Below are 22,588 nucleotides of genomic sequence, written 5' to 3'. Positions count from 1 at the left end.
AGCATAACTGTACTAACTTGTAAAAATCACTGTGCAAAATGTCACTTAACATGGGGCATTAGTCACGAAAGTCTTCTTGGTACTACAACAGTTTGTGATACTTAATGAATTCCTGACAGCTTTGGATATCTTGGCATGAAATTATTGATGCTTTATTACTAACTTCTAGGTTCTCCCTAAAGAAAGTCACTCCTTTTAAACATATTTTATTAAATTAAAAACACACTAGTCATATTCAAATCTGGTTTATATTAAATATGCTCCTATGGGCTTTAATTTCTAAGAATCAATTAAAAGTATCTGTGAACATTTACTGAGTGATTACTATGCCAGAATGGCAGGTCCTACTTAATCCTCCCAACAATGAGATTGTCTTTATTTCTACTTTCCTGTGATGGAAACACCGTTATTGTACCCATGTCATGGACTTTTTTTTTTTTTTTTGTACCAGGGATTGAACCCAGAGGTGCTTAACTACTGAGCCACATCCCCAGCCCTTTTTTATATTTTATTTAGAGACAAGGTCTCTCTGAGTCGCTTAAGGCCTTGCAAAATTGCCAAGGCTGGCCTTGAACTCATGATCCTCCAGCCTCAGTCTACTGAGCCACTGGGATTATATTACCATTATTTTTAAAAATGAGTGAACTGGGAGAGACAAGGTCAATAGCCCAGAATCATCATTTAATAAGAAAAAACAGTCACCACGAGAAGCCAGGCAATCTGACACAGGAACCCTCATCCTTAGTACTATTCATGACCTTTCTTACCCATGAACAGCCTGATAAAAAGCAGTGCACCACCAAACACTATGTTCTAGTTCTTCCATTTAAAAAAAATGGCGTCCACGAATCTGTACAGGCAACAGCTACTGCAGTCCCTGACCGGCACTTGGCCAGTGCCCAGCAGTTTTCATCTTCTCATACTGGAGGACTGGTTACCATGTGTTTGGACTCCTGCATTTGGCTTATTTTGAACCTGGATGTTTGATCCTCAGCAATTTATTTTCAAGTTCTGAGATGAAGTATGGAATGATGGACAAGGTTTTTTTTCTGTGTGTGTGTGTGAGATAACGGATTCTTTTCTTTTTGGAGGAAGGGGCTTTTCAGTGAAGTGCATTGTCCACCCTAGCATAGTGGCCCTGCCAGAAGAATCACCTTTTCAATGAATGGACTTTTTTTCTTTTAAATATTTTTAGTTATAGTTGGACACGATATCTTTTATTTTTATCAAATGTTCTGTGGGACTTAGAAAGTGAAGCATGAGGTACTATTTTGTTCTTGGAACCCCCTAAAAGTAAAATAGGACATGGCCCCCTAATCTATGTGGTCAGCATTTAGAGCTCTTCTTTTAGTCAGCTTTTTTTTGCTTCTGTGACTAAAGGACCTGACAAAAACAATTTTAGAAGAGAAAAAGTTTATTTGGGAGCTCATGGTTTCAGAGGTCTCAGTCCATGGACAGCAGGCTCCATTCCTCAGGGCTCCAGGGGAGGCAGGACATCATGGAGGAAGAGTGTGGGGGAGGGAAGCAGCTCACATGGTGATCAGGAAGCAGAGAGAGACTCCACTCTCCAGAGACAAAGAGAGACCCCAAAGCCACGCCCCCAATGCCCCCTCCTCCAGCCACACCCACCTCCTCCAGCCACCACCCAGTTAATCCATCAGGGAGTCATTCACTGGTTGGGTTAAGGCTCTCACAGCCCAGTCAAGTCTCCTCTGAACCTTCCTGCACCGTCTCACACGTGAGCTTTTGGGGGACACCTCACATCCAACCCTAACAGCTCTGCAGCCAGACTGCCTGGGTTCAATCCAGGTCTGCTAGTGGTGGCAATGGCAAGCAGCTCAGCATCTCCATGCCTCAGTTTCCATTTCTAAAGTGTTTCTAATAATATATAAAATACTCCATAGGGATGTTGGGTGGATTTGGCATGTAGTAAGCAACATAGTCGTCCACTATTATTACTGTTACTGAGTTGATTTGTTAATTACATCTTGGTCACACAAAACAGCTGACTTCTACTCCATCAGGCTCTGCCTTGCGTCTTTTTCTCTTGTATATTACTCTCATTTCAGTATTATTTCTATGAACATGGTTGATAAAACCTTAGAACAATTAGAGGAAAATTTTTTTTGGGTGGGGGGGCATGCTTTTTTTTAAACTTTTGTTTTTAAAATAATTATAGACTCACAAAAATTTTCCAAAGATACTACAGAGTTACTGTATATGTACCCCTCTGTCACCAAGCTTATCTTAAAGGTCATTTTTTTTAATAGTGCCCAAACCAGAAAATTGGCATTGGTGCCATACAATGTAATAGACTGCAGACTACTCAGATTTCATCAGTCTTTTTTTTAAAATGTACTTTTTATTTTTGGTGCTACGGATTGAACTGAGGGGGGCTTTGCCACTCAGTTATATCCTTAGTCCTTTTTATTTATTTTTAATTTTTAAAATTTTTTAATTTTTATTTTTTGGTACTGGGGATTGAATTCAGGGGCACACAACCACTGAGACAAATCCCCAGCCCTTTTCTTTTGTATTTTATTTAGAGACAGGATCTCATTGAGTTGCTTAGGGCCTTGCTGAGTTGCTGAGGCTGGCCTCAAACTTGCAATCCTCCTGCCTCAGCCTCCTGAGCTGCTGGGATTACAGGCATGTGCCATCTTGCCTGGCTTTTACATGTACTTAAAACTATATATATATATATATATATATATATATATAGATATAGATATAGATATAGATATAGATATAGATAGGTTGGGGTTGTGGCTTAATGGTAGAGTTCTTGCCTCTCATGTGTGGGACACTGGCTTCCATCCTCACCACCACATAAATAAATAAAATAAAGATATTGTGTCCATCTACAACTATACATTTAAAATATATATATGTATACACACACACACACACACACACACACACACACACATATATATATAATATAGTTCTATGAAATTGAATCACATGTAAAGATTTATATAACTGCCATCACAGCCAAGATGCAGAATGGTTCCGTCCCACAAGCGAATTTTCCAGATGTCACTGTCTGTGAAGTCACACCATACCTCATTTTGTTTCCAAAGACGTGAGAAGAGAAACTTGTCACTGTGTCAGCTGTGTAGCAAATGCTCAATAAACGTTTGGTGCAATGCATAAATGTTTTGCAGGTTGGTTGTGGTTCACCGTCCCTGTGTTTCGGTCTTTCCTTCTCACAGTGTCTGGGAATGTGTACAAATACAACAGCAGAACAGGTGCAAGAAAGTGGAAGAAGCCCCCCAGGCACCGGGAGGAGGAGGCCTTGACGGATGTGTATTCCCTCCCGGACGCCCACCCTTCTGAGCAATCTACCTCCGTTCAAATTCCTCTGCAAGGATAGCATTTTTGTGCATGCGACTGACGTGGACAATTTTTACTTGACTTTCTGAAATTCAGTTGTAGGTGGGAGGCCAGCCATTTGTTCGTGTTGATAGCTTCCTGTAATCTTCCAGGTCAGTGTCTTGGAGAGGACATCAGATGGTTGAACTTTGACCTCTTGATGTGTTTTGTTGAAAACCAGAGACTGAATTGGCCTGTGTTCTTTGTTTTTCTTTGCCCAGTTTAACATGCTTCTTTAGATCAGAGATTTTTGTTTTGCCCACAACTTTAAACCCAACACATACTTGGCCGAGTCAGGGTGGACTCCATGCTTATTTGCTGAATAAATTAATTTGAATATGTGAATACATACCCCTGGCTTTTAATTCAGAATGCTTATGCCACCATGACCCACAAAACAGAAATGGGAATTAGCTTTAGAAATTCTTGGTTTCTGGTAGTTATAAAAAATGCAGAGTTTTTTTTTTTCAGCATTTTTTAAAAGCACAATTGATCTTGCTTTTAATTTTCTTTTTATAGTTCTGTGGAGAATGATCACCTGAAAACTTTACTTATTCATGACTTGCCAAGGAAAAGTCAGAATCAAGTTTTTTGAGAGCTATGTACTTAGGCAAATAACTTTCAAAATACATATGGCCTCTCCATCTCCCTCCTGGTCTATCAGAAGAAATGCGACAGAAGAACGAGGGCTGTTGAAAGGCTGAAGTAGGGATGTTCAAGGGAGAGGCCAAATCCATATTCCAAATGAAAATCCATAATGTGAATCTGTAGTCACAAATGAAGTTTAGCCTGGGATAGTATTTTTTAAAATTAATCTCATTCACTATATGCAGATAAATACACTATAAGCAATTAACTAATATTCAAATCAGAATATATCTATCAGCTTGGAAGACTCATTGTTTGGATATGAAGTGTCCCCCCAAACCTCCTGTTAATGCAGGAATATTCAGAGGTCAAATGATTAGATTGTGTGAACTGTAACCTAGTCGATCCATCCTAATTTGAATGACTGACTGTGTGGTAACTGTAGGCAGGTGGGGACACTGGTTGGAGGAGGTGGGTCACTAGGGGTATGTCCTGGAAGGGCTCCTCTTCCTGCTGCCCCTCCCTTCCTGACCCCACCATGAGCTGAGCTGCTTTCCTTGGCTGGGCCGTTCCTCCATGATGCTCTCTGCCTGGCCAGGGGCCCAGAGCAATGGAGTCAGCCGTCTATGGACTGAGATCTCTGAAACTATTAGCCCCAAATAAACTTTGCCTCCTCTAAGTTGTACTTGTCAGGTATTTTGGTTACAGTGATGAAAAAACCAGGTGAAACAATAACCCCCAAATATCTTCCCGTCTATCTCCCTTGGCATAGGTGCACACAAATAATTCCTTTTCAGCCCAGGGACGCCTGATCTCCCATTAAGGGGAAGAAGCTGAAAAGAAGCAGGCTCATTTTTTATTTACGTCTTCCTGGAGTGGGTGGATCCTCAGAGGCATTATGTGGAGGACATCAGTGGATCTGAAGTCCGGGCTTTGGACAAGTCACGTATTCTCTCCGAGTTTCTTCTTCTAGTCCCATTTTTTTTTCTTAGTTTCATTGTGAGAAACAGCATAAAACAACGGAGATTCAACACTTGGTGGTACTTCCTAACCTGCAAGCCTTACTTAAAGCTTAAAATGGGTTTAGCTTCATTAGATCAAAATTGGTGGCTGAGAGAGCCGTGGCTTGGGATACAGGAACACAGAAGGGGGTCACTTCATGGTTGTAGGTGATTCTAAGTTTCCATTGGCTGGTAATGAGCTGCACAGTGTCTGTGCGAAGGACTTACTGCCTTATTCCAGATGGTGTGGCAATTCCCCACCCGGGGAGAGGCCCAAGGCTGTCTGGGAAAGCATTCTCCTCTCTCCAGCAAGGCTCTCTCTGGATCAATTATGATTTGATGGATATAGATGTGTGAGGCTCCATCTGCCACCACCTGAGCTTTTAAGGAAACAGTTTTTTAAAAAAGAAAGTCTCACCAACTTTTCGAAGTCTGGATTGGATCAATTTGTGTTGGAACTGCCTGTGTGGAAACCAGAAAAAAAATATTCTTCAGTTGCTGTTTTCGGCACAAACACGAGTGTGTGTGAACCTGCTTGGTTGTTGGGGATCTCAGTCTCAGACCTGCCAAAAGAGGACGTCTGAGCTGGAGACAGCACTGGGGGCCTTGTTTGGGAGGGAAGGGAAGAGGGCTTGCCCTTGACAGCAAGGTTCTGGAACAGAACCTCTCTCTCTGTGTCATGATCAGTTTGCCTGCGACTCCTGAGGCTCCTCTCTGTTGTATCAATAGACTCTAATTTAATAATAATGATTGCATTCAAATTACCACAAACTTGGTGTCTTGAAACAACAGACATTGGTTCTTCCCATCATGGAAGCTGGAATACTGAGATCCAGCTGTTGGCTGGCTGTAGGGCCTCTGGAGGCTTCAGGAGAGGATGTGTTCCTGTGCCTATTGGAACAGTATCTTGTGGATGCTGCTTTCCTGGACTTGTGGCTAAAGTCCTCTGTTCACTCCCTCCACCAGCTCAGCACTTGCCCCTTCATGTGTCTGTCAAATTTCCTTCTTCTTTAGTCATTTTTTGTTGATGGTTTAATTTCTTTTCTTCTTCTTCTTCTTCTTCTTCTTCTTCTTCTTCTTCTTCTTCTTCTTCTTCTTCTTCTCCTTCTCCTTCTCCTTCTCCTTCTCCTTCTCCTTCTCCTTCTCCTTCTCCTTCTCCTTCTCCTTCTCCTTCTCCTTCTCCTTCTCCTTCTCCTTCTCCTTCTCCTTCTCCTTCTCCTTCTCCTTTTTTTGATACCAGGGATTGAACCCAGGGGTGCTCAACCACTGAGCCACCTCCCCAGTCATTTTTTGCATTTGATTTAGAGACAGAGTCTCATTGTGTTGCTCAGGGTCTCACAAAGCTGCTGAGGCTGGCTTTGAACTTGTGATCCTCCTGCCTCAGCCTCCCGAGCTGCTGGGATAACAGGTGTGAGACACTGCCTGGAGGTTTAACTTTTATTTGATCTGTTTTGCTTAGACTTGCCTTTGGATTAAGGTCTACCTAGATAACCAGCGTGATCTCCTAATCTCACTGCCCTTAATTGATCATACCTATGAGAATTCTTTTTCCACAAAAGATCTTGTTCAGAAGTTCTGAGAATTAGGAAATGGATATGTCTTTTTCAGGGTCACCATTCATCCCACTACAGTGATATTCCAAAGTGTGTGATAGATCGGTGCAAGCTTTCTGGTAGACAATGTGGCTATTTTAGTTTCATGGAGTGTCTGTCTACTCTGTGGCAGGAATTTGAGGAGGCTTTTAATCAATAAAAATACAAGTGTCTTTGACTTGGCAATTTCATTCCTTGGAGTTTCTACAAGATCTGCAGGATTTACTTAGATGGTTGCTCACCTTAGAGAGATGGTGACCCTTCATTGGCTAATGTCCTACTCTCTGCAGTGGAGGGGAGCTTGAGAGAACCTCATCTTCCAGAGTGAGAGCTGCCCTTTCATACCCATACCCTAGGGATCTCATGTGCTGGTTCTTGGGTTCTCTTCTGGTTCAGAGGGGAGAAAATTCTGGCAGACTGATTGAGATGCATTTCCCCTATGATAGGTCCTGTGTTGATCCTGGGTCTCCTTGCATGTCTTCAGATGGGGGGTTTATTAGCTAGCAGGCAACTCTTTTGCTTTTTGGAATAACATCATGATTAGATTTATTTTATTGAAGCAAGAGAAAATCGAATCGACATTGTGAAGGATGTGCTGAAGAATTAAAAACCATGATGTTTCTCCTTCTTAAGAAGACTCCCTGGACCAAGCAGTTTTACTAGCTGATAAAAAAGCTATTGCAGACCAAGACACATGCATAATGGCTTCTGTATTGTTATCTAATATTTCATCTAACTCCAGCATTGAGCTCCTTCATCTATAATAAATGACTTACTTTCAGCTGGAAAAGGCAAAATGATCCCTTTTGGATTGAAATTACCTGGAAATGTAATTAACGGCACCTCATTTTGGGAGCTCATCATCTGAAGTCTCTGTGGATGTCTTTAAATAGGAAAAATTGGCAGTTTTATTGTGTTCTTGATATATTGCAAATAGAGCTCCTGGTCTACGCAGCTGTGGGACTGGTCCAGAAACCCCATTGGACATAAGACAAATTTAGTTTGCGTTTATTGTAGCCAACAATAAAATTGGGTTTAAACAGATCTTTATTTAACACTTGGAAACATTTTTTTTTTGATACCAGGGATTGAACCCAGGGGTGCTTAACCACTGAGCCACATCCCCAGCCCTTTTTATGTTTTATTTTGAGACAGGGTCTCACTGAGTTGATTAGGGCCTTGCTAAGTTGCTGAGGCTGGCTTTGAACCTGTGATCCTTCTGCCTCGGGCCTCCTGAGTCGCTGGGATTACAGGCCTGCATCACTGCACCCGAGTTTAGGGAAGAATTGAGGATAAAGACCACCCACTGAGCTCTTTAGCTCTCTTATCTTTTTAATTTTTAAAAGTCAGTACGGAGGTCTCTAATCAATTTATCTAGAGTGATTAGTAAACTGCTTTACCCACAGTATTTGAAAAGGGTCATTAATTATATTTGTTATAGTCCTAACCACAGTTACTAATACTGCTGCTGTTATGACTTGCGTGAGCTTTCTAGCCCCTCCTTCAATACCCTGGATGCGCAAATGCCTCTCCTCCATCATGTTCATGCCCTCTTCCTCTCACAGATTTGGATTGTTTTAATCTCACCCACAGAAATACTGTGAATATGCCATTGAGCCTTCTTCTTCCCAGGCTTGCAAAATCAAAGCCAAGGAAGGGTTAATGGAGAAAGTCAGGTGGATTCCCAAAAGTTTGTCATTATAGTACTGGGCTCTTCTAGCTAGAACCGTTAGAGATGAATCATGAATTTGTGGCACAAGATGGGATTAACTGGGTACAAGCCAAAGCAGCAGCTAAGAAACATCCATCTGCTAGATTCAGGGATGAACTCGTCCCCTACACATGGTTCATTTTTCTCTGTCTTGTTCCAACATCAAGCTCCGTGCTTGCCACCTACTGGGTCCTTAAAAGTGAATGTGGACTAATCAAAAGAAAGGTGAGTAGTTTATCATCAAAAATATTTTCATTTAAAAAATATGGTTAGTTGTAGGTGGACACAATACCTTTATTTTATTTATTTTATTTTTATGTGGTACTGAGTCTAGAATCTGGTGCCTCCCACATGCAACGCAAGTGCTTTACGACTGAGCCCCATCCCCAGCCCTGTTTTGTATTTTATTTAGAGACAGGGTCTCACTGAGTTGCTTAGGCCTCACTAAGTTGCTGAGGCCTGGCTTTGAACTCATGATCCTCCTACCTCAGCCTCCTAAACTGCTGGGATTACAGGCATGCACCACCATACCCAGCTTGCTTTCATTTTTTTTTCTAGTTGTAAACGACACAATACTTTTATTTTACTTATTTATTTTTATGTAGTGCTGAGGATCAAACCCAATGCCTCACACATGCTAGGCAAGCACTCTGCCACTGAGCTACAAACCCAGCCCCTTGCTTTCATTTTTTAAAAAAAATATATTTAGTTGCATATGGACACAATACCTTTATTTTATTTATTTATTTATTTTTATGTGGTGCTGAGGATTGAACCCAGTGCCTCACACTTGCTAGCCAAGCTCTCTACTGCTGAGCCACAACTCCAGCCCCTTGCTTTCAATTTTAATGCAGCCCAATAGATAGTTAACTAGTTGATAGAAAGGTTCTATTCCTTATTGACTCACATGCTTTGTAGTTTTCTTCCAGATCTGTGGTGTTACATGGATAGTCCTCACCTACTGGCCTCTTTTTCTAATGTGGGGCTGCTGAATACCTGGCAGAGGCGCTGATGCTCTGCACATGGTCCCCAGCAGACATTGCAGGTGGATGTAGCATGACTTTTTGCTACGTATGGATGTAACTGTGAGATTAACTATGGAGATGAGCAGCACAGATTTCCTGTTAGCAGATGGTCCAGATGCTGGTAACTTGGAGGTGAGCCCCAGGTCAACTGGACCCCTGAGTAAAAGCTGTGCCTTTCCTAGGGTAGCCTTCATTTAGCCAGGTGGGCGACTAGGAAAGAGGTCATAAATTCTAAACCACTATTGGATAGCTCTGGGGGAAATACTGGCTCCAGAGCTCTCCTAGGTCCCCTCCCTGCTGTGTGAGGTTTTGTCTGCCTTGCATTGTATTTTCATTTCTCCTCTGTTCAGTCTTGCTTCTTCTCCTTTTTTTGGGGGGGGGCAACTTGGCCACGGAGCCCCATCCCCAGCCCTACTTTGTATTTTATTTAGAGGCAAGGTGTCACTGAGTTGCTTAGTGCCTTGCTGAGTTGCTGAGGCTGACTTGAATTTATAATCCTCCTGCCTCAGCCTCCTGAGCTGCTGGGATTACAGGCGTGCACCAACATGCCCACCTCCTTTTTTAAAAAGATGTTGATCCCTAATAATTGTGTTGTACTTCAAACTTTATGTCCAGGTGCTGTTTCCAGAGAACCTAATCTGGAAGTCACTAACACCAGATTGGAGCTGGCATGCAGAATTAAGCTCACCTGCCATCCTATCCTAAAGCAAGCGTGCACTGATTGGTGGTATGATCAAGATGCTCAGATTATTCAAAGATTTCCTTTAGTCTTACTGACCATGGACAATCCAGCCATGTATCAGTGATATGGCTCATTTCAGCAAAAAAAAAAAGCATGCTTTTTCTTTTTGGTACCAGGGATTGAACCCAGGGGTGCTTAACCACTGAGCCACATCCACAGCCCTTTTTTAGTATTTTTAAATTTAGAGACAGTGTTTCACTGAGTGGCTTAGGGCCTCACTAAGTTGCTGGGGGCTGGCTTTCAACTCTTGATCCTTCTGCATCAGCCTCCCAAGCCACTGGGATTACAGGTGTGCATCACCACTCGAAGCCAGCATGTTCCTTAAAGCATTCAAACAGTTTCCTTCATAGCTCCAGATGGGGTTTCTCAACATTTTAGGGGGGACAATTCTTTGTGGCCATGGCTGTCCTGTACATCATGGGATGCTTTTCGAGCATCCCTGGGCCCTATCTACCCCTTCCTCGCAGGAACTTCCTTTCACCAATTGGTGCTCCCAAATGTCTCCAGACCTTGTTAAATGTCTCCCAGAGGAGTGGGGCAAACTCCACGTGGTTGAGAACAACTGGTTGAAAGTTCTTCCCAGGGAGGCGTCTTCCAGGTAGGGAAATGAAACTTAGCATGTTTTGAAACATTCCTTTCTTATGGGCCAAGATCCCTGATCTGAACTTTTTTACCCAGAAGGGAACAATAGGTCCTTGAATTAATCATCACCTGGATAAAAGAAAGGTTGATTTTCCTTTTAACATCTTCTTTGACAGCCAAACCAATTCCCCTGTCTCCTAGTTAACAGGGTTGAATTGGTAATAAGACGGCTGGAAGCTGCCCCACATCTCAGGACCGGCTTTGGTCTCCCATACCTGCATCCTTCAGGGGCCTCTGGTGGGCAGGCAGGCGGGCTGCAGGTGGGTGGGAATTGCTGTGGACTGGGGGAGGCCGAGTCCCTCTTGGGGTCACCCCAGGAGCTGGTTTTCTATCCTTATGACTGATCTGAGCTGGAAAGAGTACCAGTTGTTTACTTAAAAGCGACAGAAGTAATCGATTTCATGGGAACTTCTGAAAATAATTACCACTTAAAATCTGTTGGAACATTTGGGATCACGTGGGATGCACATGTCTACACGGATCGATTTACTTCAAATGTTCATTTGCTACCTTTTCTGGATGTAATGCATAGCCACCGGAGAGCTCTCAAAATTGTAGATCAGCCAAGATTGGAGAAATTAAAAATGATTCATAATTCTACTACCTAATGAGAAGTATAATTACTATTTTAAAAATTAATTTACTGAATCTTTTTTTCCTGTAACATATACATGAAATAGGCATTTTGTCCCCAAAATAGGATCATATCAGATATGATTTTGCAACCTTCTTTGTTCTACTTGTTCATTTAGGCTGAGCTTGTCTTTTTTGTATGGCTATTTCTTTCTTTTAATTTCAGTGATTGCTATTTCTTCATTTACAATGAAACCTGCTGAGGGGGAGACATTTTATTTATGAGCAATGGTCTGATCTTTGGAGGCAATAAAGAAAGGCTAGGAACAGGAGAGGGGCTGACCATGTTCCCAGACTTGCCTACTTCACGCCCCCTGCCATAATCCTGGAGATAGAGGGTTTAGTCTGATTCGCTTTGCAGCTTCTTTCTGGAGAAATCAAAAGCTGAATCCTGAAGGAAATCTCCACTGATCATATAATAACTGTACCAGAGCTTTGAAATAATATTTGCAGCGATTGGCATGCAGCCTGTTAATGCCGCTTACACTGTGCCTATCAATCTAGAGGATTTACAAGGTAATGGGAAGAAAACTTTTCCCACAAAACCAAACTTTTTCTATCTATCAAGGTAAAGCCCTTAATAAAAAATGCTTCGAGCTGAACTTTGAAAGCACGTTTGCCTTGAGAGTAGCAGATTGACCTGAGAGATGCTTACAAAGAGATTCTGAAAGGCTCTCGGGCAATATGGCTCCTTCTGGGATTTGGTAGTTTTGGGGGAAGGCAGTTTACCATTCATTATTCCTGTGACTTTGGGCCAGTCCCTTCCTCTCTTTGTACTTTCATTTCTTCCTCAGTACACATATTCTTTTAAGGAAACACAAACCAAGCCTGGCGTGGTGGTGCAGGCCTATAATCCCAGTGGCTAAGGAGGCTGAGGCAGGAGGATGGAAAATTCAAAGTCAGCTTTAGCAACAGTGAGGCGATGAGCAACTCAGTGAGACTCTATCGCTAAATAAAATATAAAATAGGGCTGGGGATGGGGCTCAGGGGTGGAGTGCCCCTGAATTCAATCCCTGGTACTGCCCCCGTCCCCCTTCCCCCAAAGAAAGAAAAGAAGAAACACAAACCAACACTTATTTGGCTTTTTTTCTGAGCCAGGCACAGTATGGTGCAGTAGGCAGAGCAGGGAGACCAATGAACCTTATGTCCTCAAGCAGTTTACTGCCTATGGCTGGGCTTCCAAGAGCCATGAGGCTGGGGAGCACCTGAAATGGGCGGATCCACATTGCATTGTGCTCTGAATCTGTACTATACACTGGGTTTTGAAGACTTAGTAAGAAAAAGTATAAAATGCACCTTTACTTTTTTTATATTGGTGACATGTTGAAATGGTGATATTTTTGATATTTTGTTAAGTAAAATATACTATGAAGATGAACTTCTGCTTTGTTTGACAAAATGGGGCTGCAAGAACCTGTACAATTACCATGTCCAATTTCAGCTCTGATTCATATAGTTCTTTTTCTTTTTGTATTGGGAATTCAACCCAGGGACACTTAACCACTGAGCCACATCCCCAGACCCTTTTTATATTTTATTTAGAGACAGGGTCTCACTGAGTTGCTTAGGGCCTCGAGAAGTTGCTGAGGATGGCTTTGAACTTGCAATCCTCCTGCCCAAGCTGCTAGGATTGCAGGTGTGTACCACCGCGCCCAGCTGATGATTCACATAGTTCTAAAGGGCAGTGCCAATTGAAGGGGAAGACAGACTAAGCATATGCTGTGGACTTAGGAATGTGTGTTCAGTATACAGTGTACCATGAAGGAATCAGCAGGAGACTTATCTGAGAAAGAGGGAGTCAGGTAAAGAGTGAGGAAGTAAGGTGGGTGCTGGAGGATTGGCTTATTTCATCTACTATGATAGTCTCCAGTTCCATCCATTTACCAGCAAATACCATAATTTTGTTCTTCTTTATGGCTGAGTAAATGTTCCATTGTATATGTGTACCACATTTTCTTCATCTGTTGAAGGGCACCTAAGTTGGTTTCATAGCTTAGCTATTGTGAATTGAGCTACTGTAAACATGGATGTGTCTGTGTCACTGTAGTATGCTGATTTTAAGTCCTTTGGGTTAATGCTGAGGAGTGGGATAGCTGGGTCAAATGGTGGGTCCATTCCAAGTTTTCTGAGGAATCCCCATACTGTTTTCCATATTGGCTGCACCAATTTGCAGTCCACCAGCAAAGTATGAGTGTGCCCCTCTTCCCTCATCCTCGCCAACATTTATTGTTATTTGTATCTTGATAATTGGCATTCTGACTGGACTGAGATAAAATCTCATTGTAGCTTTAATTTGCATTTATCTAATTAGAGATATGGTACATGTTTTCATATATTTGTTGGCCATTCGTATTTCTTTTTCTGTGCAGTACCTATTCATTCCTTTGCCTGTTTATTGATTTGGTTATTTGTTTTGTTGTTGTTGTTAATTTTTTTTTTTTTTTTGAGGAAGCAAATGAAATCAGAGAGCAATTATGGAATCCCAGGAGCCAGAATTTGGTGACCAACATAACAAGAGGGATAAAAAGATATGATTATTCAGGTGATTCTGTTCTAAAATACTGGATGTGTGGGTCATGTATTTTTAGGATAGCTCCTTCCAAAGTCAAGGGGGTATCCTTCCTTCCTTCCTTTCTTTCTTTTCTCTCTCTCTTTCTTTCTTTCTTTCTTTCTTTCTTTCTTTCTTTCTTTCTTTCTTTCTTTCTTTCTATTGTACTGGGGATTGAATGCAGAGGTGCTTATCCACTGAGCCTCATCCCCAGCCCTATTTTGTATTTTATTTAGAGACAGGGTCTCACTGAGTTGCTTAGGGCCTTGCTAAGCAGCTGAGGCTGGCTTTGAACTCACCATCCCCCTGCCTCATCCTCCAGAGCTGCTGGGATTATAGGCATGTGCCCATCAAGGGGGTATCATTTCTGACCTTAAGAGCTGACCACTTAATGGCAGATAAAGGTGCATGCAAATCTCCCTGCATAATACAAGGGAGTGAAATTTTAACAATTGGCCAGGAGAAATCTTTTTCTGAGAAGCAGGATTTGAGCTGGTTTGGGAGAATGAGCAGGATTTCATGAGCAGAGAGGACAGGACAGGATGTTCTAAATAATAAAAAATAACTACCATGAGACATTTGCTGTTATATTCCAGACCTCCTGTAGGTGTTCTGCAAACATAATTCATCTCGAAGCAAAAGTTAGGCGGACATGATTACCTGCCTTTGACAGCACACATTAAAGTTTGGGGGTTAAGGAACTTGCCATCAATTTTCACAGAATCCTGTTATTCAAGGATGGAGAAAGAATTCAAGTCTAGCTTGTTCTGATTCCAGAGGCCCTGCGATTCATAAACAATAACAATGGGGCAATAACACTTGAAAACCATGTGTGGGTATTTTTTCACATATTTCTTGAGTTTTAAGAGGCATCAGAGCACTGATATTGATTGATTGCTTATCCTGTGTCAGTCAGTGCAACTGTGGACCTCCCCGAAGGAGCAGCATCTGCCCCGGATGTGAGCACAGCTGTTGTAGGCAGACCTACAGGGTTCAAGTGCAGGCTCCTGTTACTAGAGCTCTCTGCATCTCAGTGACCTCATCTGTAAAATCGGGATGGGAATGCAAAAATAATTTCTTTTTGTTCATGAAAAAGAGTTGATTTTTGTAATGATGGCTGTTTAAAAAACCCCACAATTTTATTTAATTCCCACCATGACTTTAGTTTGTCCACTCTTCAAATGAGTTAAATATGTTCCATAAGGTTACATGGAATCCTGGCAGGCTGAGGATTCAAATTGGGTTCTTTTTTTTTTTGGTACTGGGAATTGAACCCGGGGTGCTTAACCACTGTGCCACATCCTCAGCCATAATTATATTTTATTTAGAGATAGGGTCTCTATAAATTGCTGAGGCCTCCCTAAGTTGCTGAGGCTGGCTTTGAACTCTATCCTCTTGCCTCAGCCTCCGGAGCCACTGGGATCACAGGTGTGTGCCATGGTGCCCAGCTAAACCAGGTTCTTTCTAACTCATTTGTCCAGAAACTTCTTCCATTTGGGTTGGATCAATAACAATATATTCCAGGTCTTTTTCCTGTATGCTAATTTCTGTGCCTTACATCAGAATGTTCACAAATGAATCAAAGTGGCGCTTCCCATTTTTCTTCTTCTTGTCTTACCTTCCAGGCAAAAATGATAAGTGGTGCTTTTGCAAATCCTGACCTCCCACTGAAAGCCTTCCAAACTTTAATTAATTCCTTTTTTTTTTCCTTTTCCATTTTTTTCTTTTTTTCCTGACATTGACACATGGAGTATAACTATTATCTGGGAAAAACTCTCATGGAGCAAAGTAGGGAAAATTTGAGGTTGGAAAGAAGACTTGGAATTCTAGTATTTGCTTAAGCCCAGTCATTGCTTAACTGAGTTTCAGCAGAGACCAATTAAAAAAAAAAGACAATTAAGACCAAGACCAGTTAAAGAAAGGAAGACCTCATTCTGGAGCTAATTATGACCCTAATCTTATGCCTCCCAAATGAGACAGGTTGTCATGGAGAGGGGCAAGACTAGTGAATTATAAAGATGTTTGTTCATGTGCAGTTTGAGGTCTGCTCTATAGATCTGCAAACTTTTCTTGCAAACGAACATAGTAAATATTCTCAGCCTTCATGGTCATTTTTTGGTACTGGGGATTGAACCCAGAGGTGATTTACCACTGAACATCTTCAGCCCATTTAAAAAAAAAATTTTATTTGGAGACAGGTTCTTGCTAAGTTGCTTAGGGCCTTGCTAAATTGCTGAGGCTGGCTTTGAATTTGCAATCCTCTTGCCTCAGCCTCCTGAGCTGCTGGGATGACAGGTGTACATGACCATGTCCAGCAATCATCTTTGTAGCACTTACACAAACTGCCATTGTAGTTTGAAAGAGGTCATATAAGATACAAAATACGCAAATAGGTGCAGCTGTGTTCCACACCATTGAACATATATCTCTGAACACTGGAAGCGGATTTCATATCATTTTCATTTCATTAAATATCATTGTTCTCTTGATTTTTTTCCAACTATTTAAAAATGTAAAAAGTCATGGGTCAGAGTTGGCATACTGGGAAATAATTTGCTGCCAAATCCCTGTTTACTTTGTAAAGGACCTGTGTGAACAAATGGACCTGACCTTTACTCTCATCGATTTTTTAAAAAAATATTTTTAATTGTAGATGGACACAGTACTTTTTTTTTTAAATGTGGTGCTGAGGATTGAGCCCACTGCCTCCCACATGCTAGATGAGTACTCTACCACTGAGCCACAACCACAGCCCCTATCCTCATAGATTTTTAATGAAAAAAAAAATTTTTTTTGGTACTGAGGATTGCACTCAGGGGCGCTTAACCACTAAGCCACATCCCCAGCCCATTTTTTAATATTTTTTATTTTGAGACAAGTTCTCACTAAATGACTTAGAGCCTTGCTAAGTTGCTGAGGTTGGCTTTGAACTCCTGCCTCAGACTCCGGAGTTGTTGGGATTATAGGCATGTGCTACCACGCCTCGCTAATGAAATTATTTTTAAACAGGCCACTATGCTAAAAAATGTTTGGGGAATAAACACTGGGTTTTAGTTTATTTGGGTTTTAGCAAAGTGTCTTTACTGCAGAACTTCTCCAAGCCTTTAATACGCTCATATACCTTCTGAATGTCCAAAAAGGAACTAAGGCAAGACAAATTTGCAAGACCAAACTTATTTGACTACAAAACTTTCTGCATTCAGAATATTTTTCACAATTAATGTCATACAGAATGTGCTGTGAGAAAACTCTTCTTTTCAACAGGAAAATGAACTCATTTGACATGTCACCCAGTGGTGAGCTGAAAGATTAGGTCTGAATCAGACAGAGGTTTCCTTCCTTCTAGGATGTAGTCTGTTTTGAAAGTACATCCTCCTGTTTTGATAAGAAGATGGAAATAATAAAGACAGAGTTTCATTTTGTAATTCTGTGAAGCACAAAGTGTCACTCCTCCTTTGGTTGTGCGAGCCTCTGGTGGGACTTCATGGTTGTGTCTGTGACTTTTGGTCCTTCTTGCCCCCAGGACTCTTCTCAAACTCACCCACTATCAGCTTCTGGATTTGTTTTCAATTTCCCCTTCTCTGTTGTACAATTGCTGCTTTAATAATTCAACTGGCAAGCTCATCCACCACTAAGCTCTTTGGGGGTCACGGTCCACAGTGCCCATAGCCGTTGAAATGAGACAGGGACAATACAGCACAACAAGCCCTAAGCTGTTGAAAAGCAAATTCGAATACTAGGATTTAGCAGGATCTGTTTCTATTAGAACCAGAGAGCCTTTCCAAAGACTCTTAATAAAGATGACCCTTGAGGCCTGAGCTGCTAAACAACTTTAGAGTCATCTCCTGGGTGGGAATTCATTTAAAGTTAGCGCATAAGGCAAAAGCTGTGTGGTCAAACTTATCCTGGAGAACCCTCCAAATCACTGGTACTGTGGCCCACACCTGCAACCCCAGCTAATTGGGAGGTTGAGGCAGGAGGACTGAGAGTTCAAAGCCAGCCTCAGCAAAAGCAAGGCCCTAAGCAACTCAGTGAGACCCTGAGGGCTGGGGTGTGGCTTAGGAGTTGAGTGCCTCTTAGTTGAATCCCTGGTACCAAAAAAAAAAAAAAAAAAGGAAAGAAAGAAAGAAAGAAAGAAAGAAAGAAAGAAAGAAAGAAAGAAAGAAAGAAGGAAGAAAGAAAAGAAAAGAAAATCTGCTCCTTTTGGGTGAGTGAATTACATGGAAAAACATGCTCCTCCCATGTGGTATGTTTGCCCTGAAATCTTTCTCATAAATGACTGTAGTTAAGTCACACTGGAAAATGTGTTTTTTTTCCCCCACCTGTCCTTCTTAGTAGGATCCTAGATTTCTTTTATATTTAAATTCATTGAAGTCCTTGATATGGCGTTCACAATGAGCTCTCACAGATTCTTTCAGAGTGCTCTACCCAGCCACTCAGCAAAGATCCAGAGAAGGATGTGGATAAAATGGAATGACAAGAAATACTGGCAAGGTCCATAAAATGAATAATTGAACAAGGTGAAATGAAGTGCAATCCATATCTTTATTTATTTATTTATTTATTTATTTATTTATTTATTTGTATCAGGGATTGAATCAGGAGCACTCGGCCACTGAGCCCCATCCCCAGCCCTATTTTGTATTTTATTCAGAGACAGGGTCTCCCTGAGTTGCTTAGGGTCTTGCTAAGTTGCTGAGGCTGGCTTTGAACTTGCAATCTTCTGCTTTAGCCTCCTAGGCAGCTGAGATTACAGGCGAGTGCCACTGTGCCCTGCGAAATCTATACCTTAATGTTCTTCTCATGGACACTGAGCTTCCACTATTTTCCCCGGCACATATGCACAGAGTGGAGAGGAGGAGAAAGATGTTCTGTTCTCAGAAAGTGCAACTTCTAGGGGCTTTCTCAGCATTCAAACTGTGCCGGAACCCACAAGCCATAACATGTACATATCCTGTCTCTCCAACATCAAAGAGGACACCAAAATGTGGCAGGAAACATCTTGGAACTGCAGCCAAAATGGTTCACCATTGACCTGTCTCAGCATTCAAGGATGGAGTGATCTCAGGCATTGTTATGTAAATGAGGTTGCAATGGAACAGAAATTTTGGAGCAGGTAGAATGTAGACATGCTTAAGTTAGACTGGGTGGGTCTTCAAAATGCATTTTTTAAAATATATTTATTCTTAAGTTTTAGGTGGACTCAATATCTTTAGTTTACATTTATATGATGCTGAGGGTCAAACCCAGTGCCTTGTGCTTGCTAGGTGAGAACTCTACCACTGAGCCACAACCCCAGCCCCATCAAAATGCATTTCTTGTAAAGAGAACATCTAAAAGCTGAGCCCGAGAATTCATCCAGTTAGGAACCTGCTCTGAGTCATCTTTGTTTTCTCAGGATTGAAGTGCATAGAAGATGCTTTAACCACATCCATTAGAATGGATGGTATTTCTGGGATACAGTGAGGATTTTTGTTTGGCTGGAGTACAAAGACTAAAAAAAGGATTAAAAGGAAAGAAGGTTGTGCTGACTCAGAATAGAGGAGAGGAAGAGAAAAGTGGAAGAGCATTGGAGTGGAGGCGGGGCATGGGGGAAAGAGAGGGGGATGGAAATGAGGAAGACAATGGGATGAATCAGACATAACCTTCCTATGTTCATGTATAAATTACGTGACCAATGTGAAACTCCACATGATGTACAACCACAAGAATGGCATCCTAGTTAGAATAAGTTATACTCTATATATGTGTAATATGCCAAAATACACTCTATTGTCACGTATATTGAAAAATAATAAAAAATTAGAAGGAAAGAAGGTTGAAAAAAAATGGGTGGGGTTGGGTCATGGGGGGCCTGTGTGGAAGGATAGAAATGACAGCCAAAGATGTCCATACCTGAATCCCTGAAATTTGTGAACATGCAATATGACATGGCAAACAAAAATAATGTTGCTGACCTTGAGATGGGCATATTCTCTCTCTTATTTCCTGGATTATCTGTATTGGTCCAATGCAATTGCAGGTTCTTTTGAGTGGAAGAGGGAGGTGGAAGAGGGAGAAGCAGAGAGATGTCAGCATGAGGGAGATTCAGCCTGAGGTTGGTGGCTTTGAACATGGAAAAATGGGCTTCTAGGCAAGGTATCAGGAGCCTTCTAAAAGCTGGAAAAGGGAATGAACTGATTCTCCACCAGAGCCTTCAGGACCTGGTTTGACTGACACCTTGGTGTTAGCCCAGTGAGACAAATTTTGATATCTGACCTATAGATCTCCTAGATAATAAATTTGTGTTGTTACAAGTGCATCAAACACATGGTAATTTGTTATAACAGCAAGATGAAGAAATTTAATGTCTCAAGGAGAGCTTGCATGTTGTATGAGGTAGGATAAGTAAAAATTCTGTGTTTTAATTTTTAATTTTTTATTGTTTGGGTATTGGGGCTTGAACCCAGGGGTGCTTAACCACTGAGCAACATCCCAGTCCTATTTTTTTTAATTAAATTTTAAATTTGTTTTAATTAGTTACAGTAGAATGTATTTATGCACTTTGATATATCATACAGAGATGGGATATGATTTCTCATTTTCCTGAGTGTACATGTTGCAGAATAATATTGGTCATGTAGTCACATATATACATAAAGTAATAATGTCTTTTTTATTCTACTATCTTTCCTACCCCCCACATCCTCTGCCCTCCCCTCCCATCACTTCCCTCTACCTAATCTAAGGTAATGAACGCTATTCTTCTCTAATGCCCCCCACCTTATTGTGAATTAGCAGCCACATATTAGAGAAAACATTTGGCCTTTGGTTTTTTGAAATTAGCCAATCTCACATAAGCCTATTTTGTTTAGCATGATATTCTCCAACTCCATCCACTTATTGGCGAATGCCATAATTTCACTCTTCTTTAAAACTGAGTAATATTCCATTGAGTATATATACCACATTTTCTTTATCCATTCTTCTATTGATGGATATTTAGGTTGGTTTCATAGTTTAGCTATTGTGAATTGAGCTGCTATAAACATTGACGTAGCTGCGTTACTGTACTATGTTGATTTTAAGTCCTTTGGGTATAAACTGAGGAGTGGGATAGCTGGGCCAAATCGTGGTTCCACTTCCAGTTTTCCAAGGAATCTTCATACTGCTTTCCAGAGTGGTTGCACCAATTTTCAGTCCTGCCAGCAATGTCAGAGTGTACCTTTTTCCCCACATCCTCGCCAACTTTTATTGTTGCCTGTATTCTTGATGATTGCCATTCTGACAGCAGTGAGATAAAATCTTAGTGCAGTTTTGATTTGAATTTCTCTAATTGCTAGAGATGTTGAATACTTTTCATATATTTATTGATCAATTGTATTTCTTATTCTGTGAAGTGTCTGTTCATTTCCTTAGCCCATTTATTGATTGGGTTATTTGTTTTGTTTTGGTGTTAAATTTTTTGAATTCTTTTTATCTCCTAGAGATTAATGCTTTATTGGAGGTGCATGTGGTAAAGTTTTTCTCCCAATATGTAGGCTCTCTCCTCATGTTATTGATTGTTTCCTTTACTGAGAAGAATCTTTTTAATTTGAATCCATCCATTTATTGATTCTTGATTTTACTTCTTATGCTTTAGGAGTCTTGTTAAGGAAGTCAGATCCTAGGCTGACGTGGTGAAAATTTGGGCCTATTTTTTTCTTCTATTAGGCACAGGGTCTCTGTTCCTAAATCTTTGATGCACTTTGAATTGATTTTTGTGCAGAGTGGAAGATAGGGGCTTAATTTCATTTTGCTACATATGGATTTCCAGTTTTGCCAGCATCATTTTTTGAAGAGGCTATCTTTTTTCCAGTGAATGTTTTTGGCACCTTTATCTAGTATGACATAACCATATTTATGTAGGTTTGTCTCTGTGTCCTCTATTCTGTACCATTGGTCTACAAGTCTATTCTGGTGCCAATACCATGCTGTTTTTGTTACTATTGCTCTGTAGTATAGTTTAAGGTCTGGTATAATGATACCACCTGCTTCACTCTTCTTGCTAAGGATTGCTTTAGCTACTCTGGTTCTCTTATTTTTCCAAATAAATTTAATGATTGCTTTTTCTCTTTCTATGAAGAATGTCATTGGGATTTTAATAGGAATCACATTAAATCTGTTTAATGCTTTTGGTAGTATGGCCATTTTGACAATATTAATTCTACCTATCCAGGAGCATGAGAGATCTTTCCATCTAGCACACCTTCATGTTCAAAACACTAGAAATACTAAGGATAGTAGGAACATACCTCAACATTGTAAAAGCTATCTATGCTAAATCCAAGGCCAGCATAATTCTAAATGGAGAAAAATTGAAAGCATTCCCACTAAAAACTAGAACAAGACAAGGATGTCCTTTTTCACCACTTCTATTCAACATCATCCTTGAAACTCTAGCCAGAGCAATTAGACCAAAAAAAAAAAAAAAGGAAAAAGAAATTAAAGGGATACAAATAGGTAAAGAAGAACTCAAACTATCCTTATTTGCTGAAGATATGATTCTATATCTAAAAGATCAAAAAAATTCCACCAGAAAACTTCTAGAACCAATAAATGGATTCAGCAAAGTAGCAGGATATAAATTCAACACTCAGCCCTTTTTATATTTTATTTAGAGACAGGGTCTCTCTGAGTTGTTTAGGGCCTTGATAAAATGCTGAGGCTGGCTTTAAACTTGCAATCCTCCTGCCTCAGCCACCTGAGCACT

At 40.9% G+C, this 22,588-nt stretch overlaps 1 protein-coding gene across 1 annotated transcript in view; it reads left to right on the top strand.

The window, feature by feature from the left end:
* The window catches only part of LOC308644849 (cadherin-related family member 3-like), a gene marked incomplete at both ends in the record, with an annotated part of 67,032 nt that extends 63,656 nt beyond the window's left edge, over positions 1-3,376 (top strand). Inside the window, one exon of the mRNA XM_081286544.1 lies at positions 3,216-3,376. Within this exon, the coding sequence (XP_081142670.1) occupies positions 3,216-3,376 (161 nt within the window). The remainder of the gene's footprint in view (positions 1-3,215) is intronic.
* Positions 3,377-22,588: the final 19,212 nt, after the last annotated feature.

Source organism: Spermophilus citellus, assembly GCF_964194105.1.
Source record: "Spermophilus citellus genome assembly, chromosome: 3".
Lineage (NCBI taxonomy): Eukaryota > Metazoa > Chordata > Mammalia > Rodentia > Sciuridae > Spermophilus > Spermophilus citellus.
Note: the sequence above shows the minus strand (reverse complement) of the source record. Positions and strands in the feature narration are given on the sequence as shown.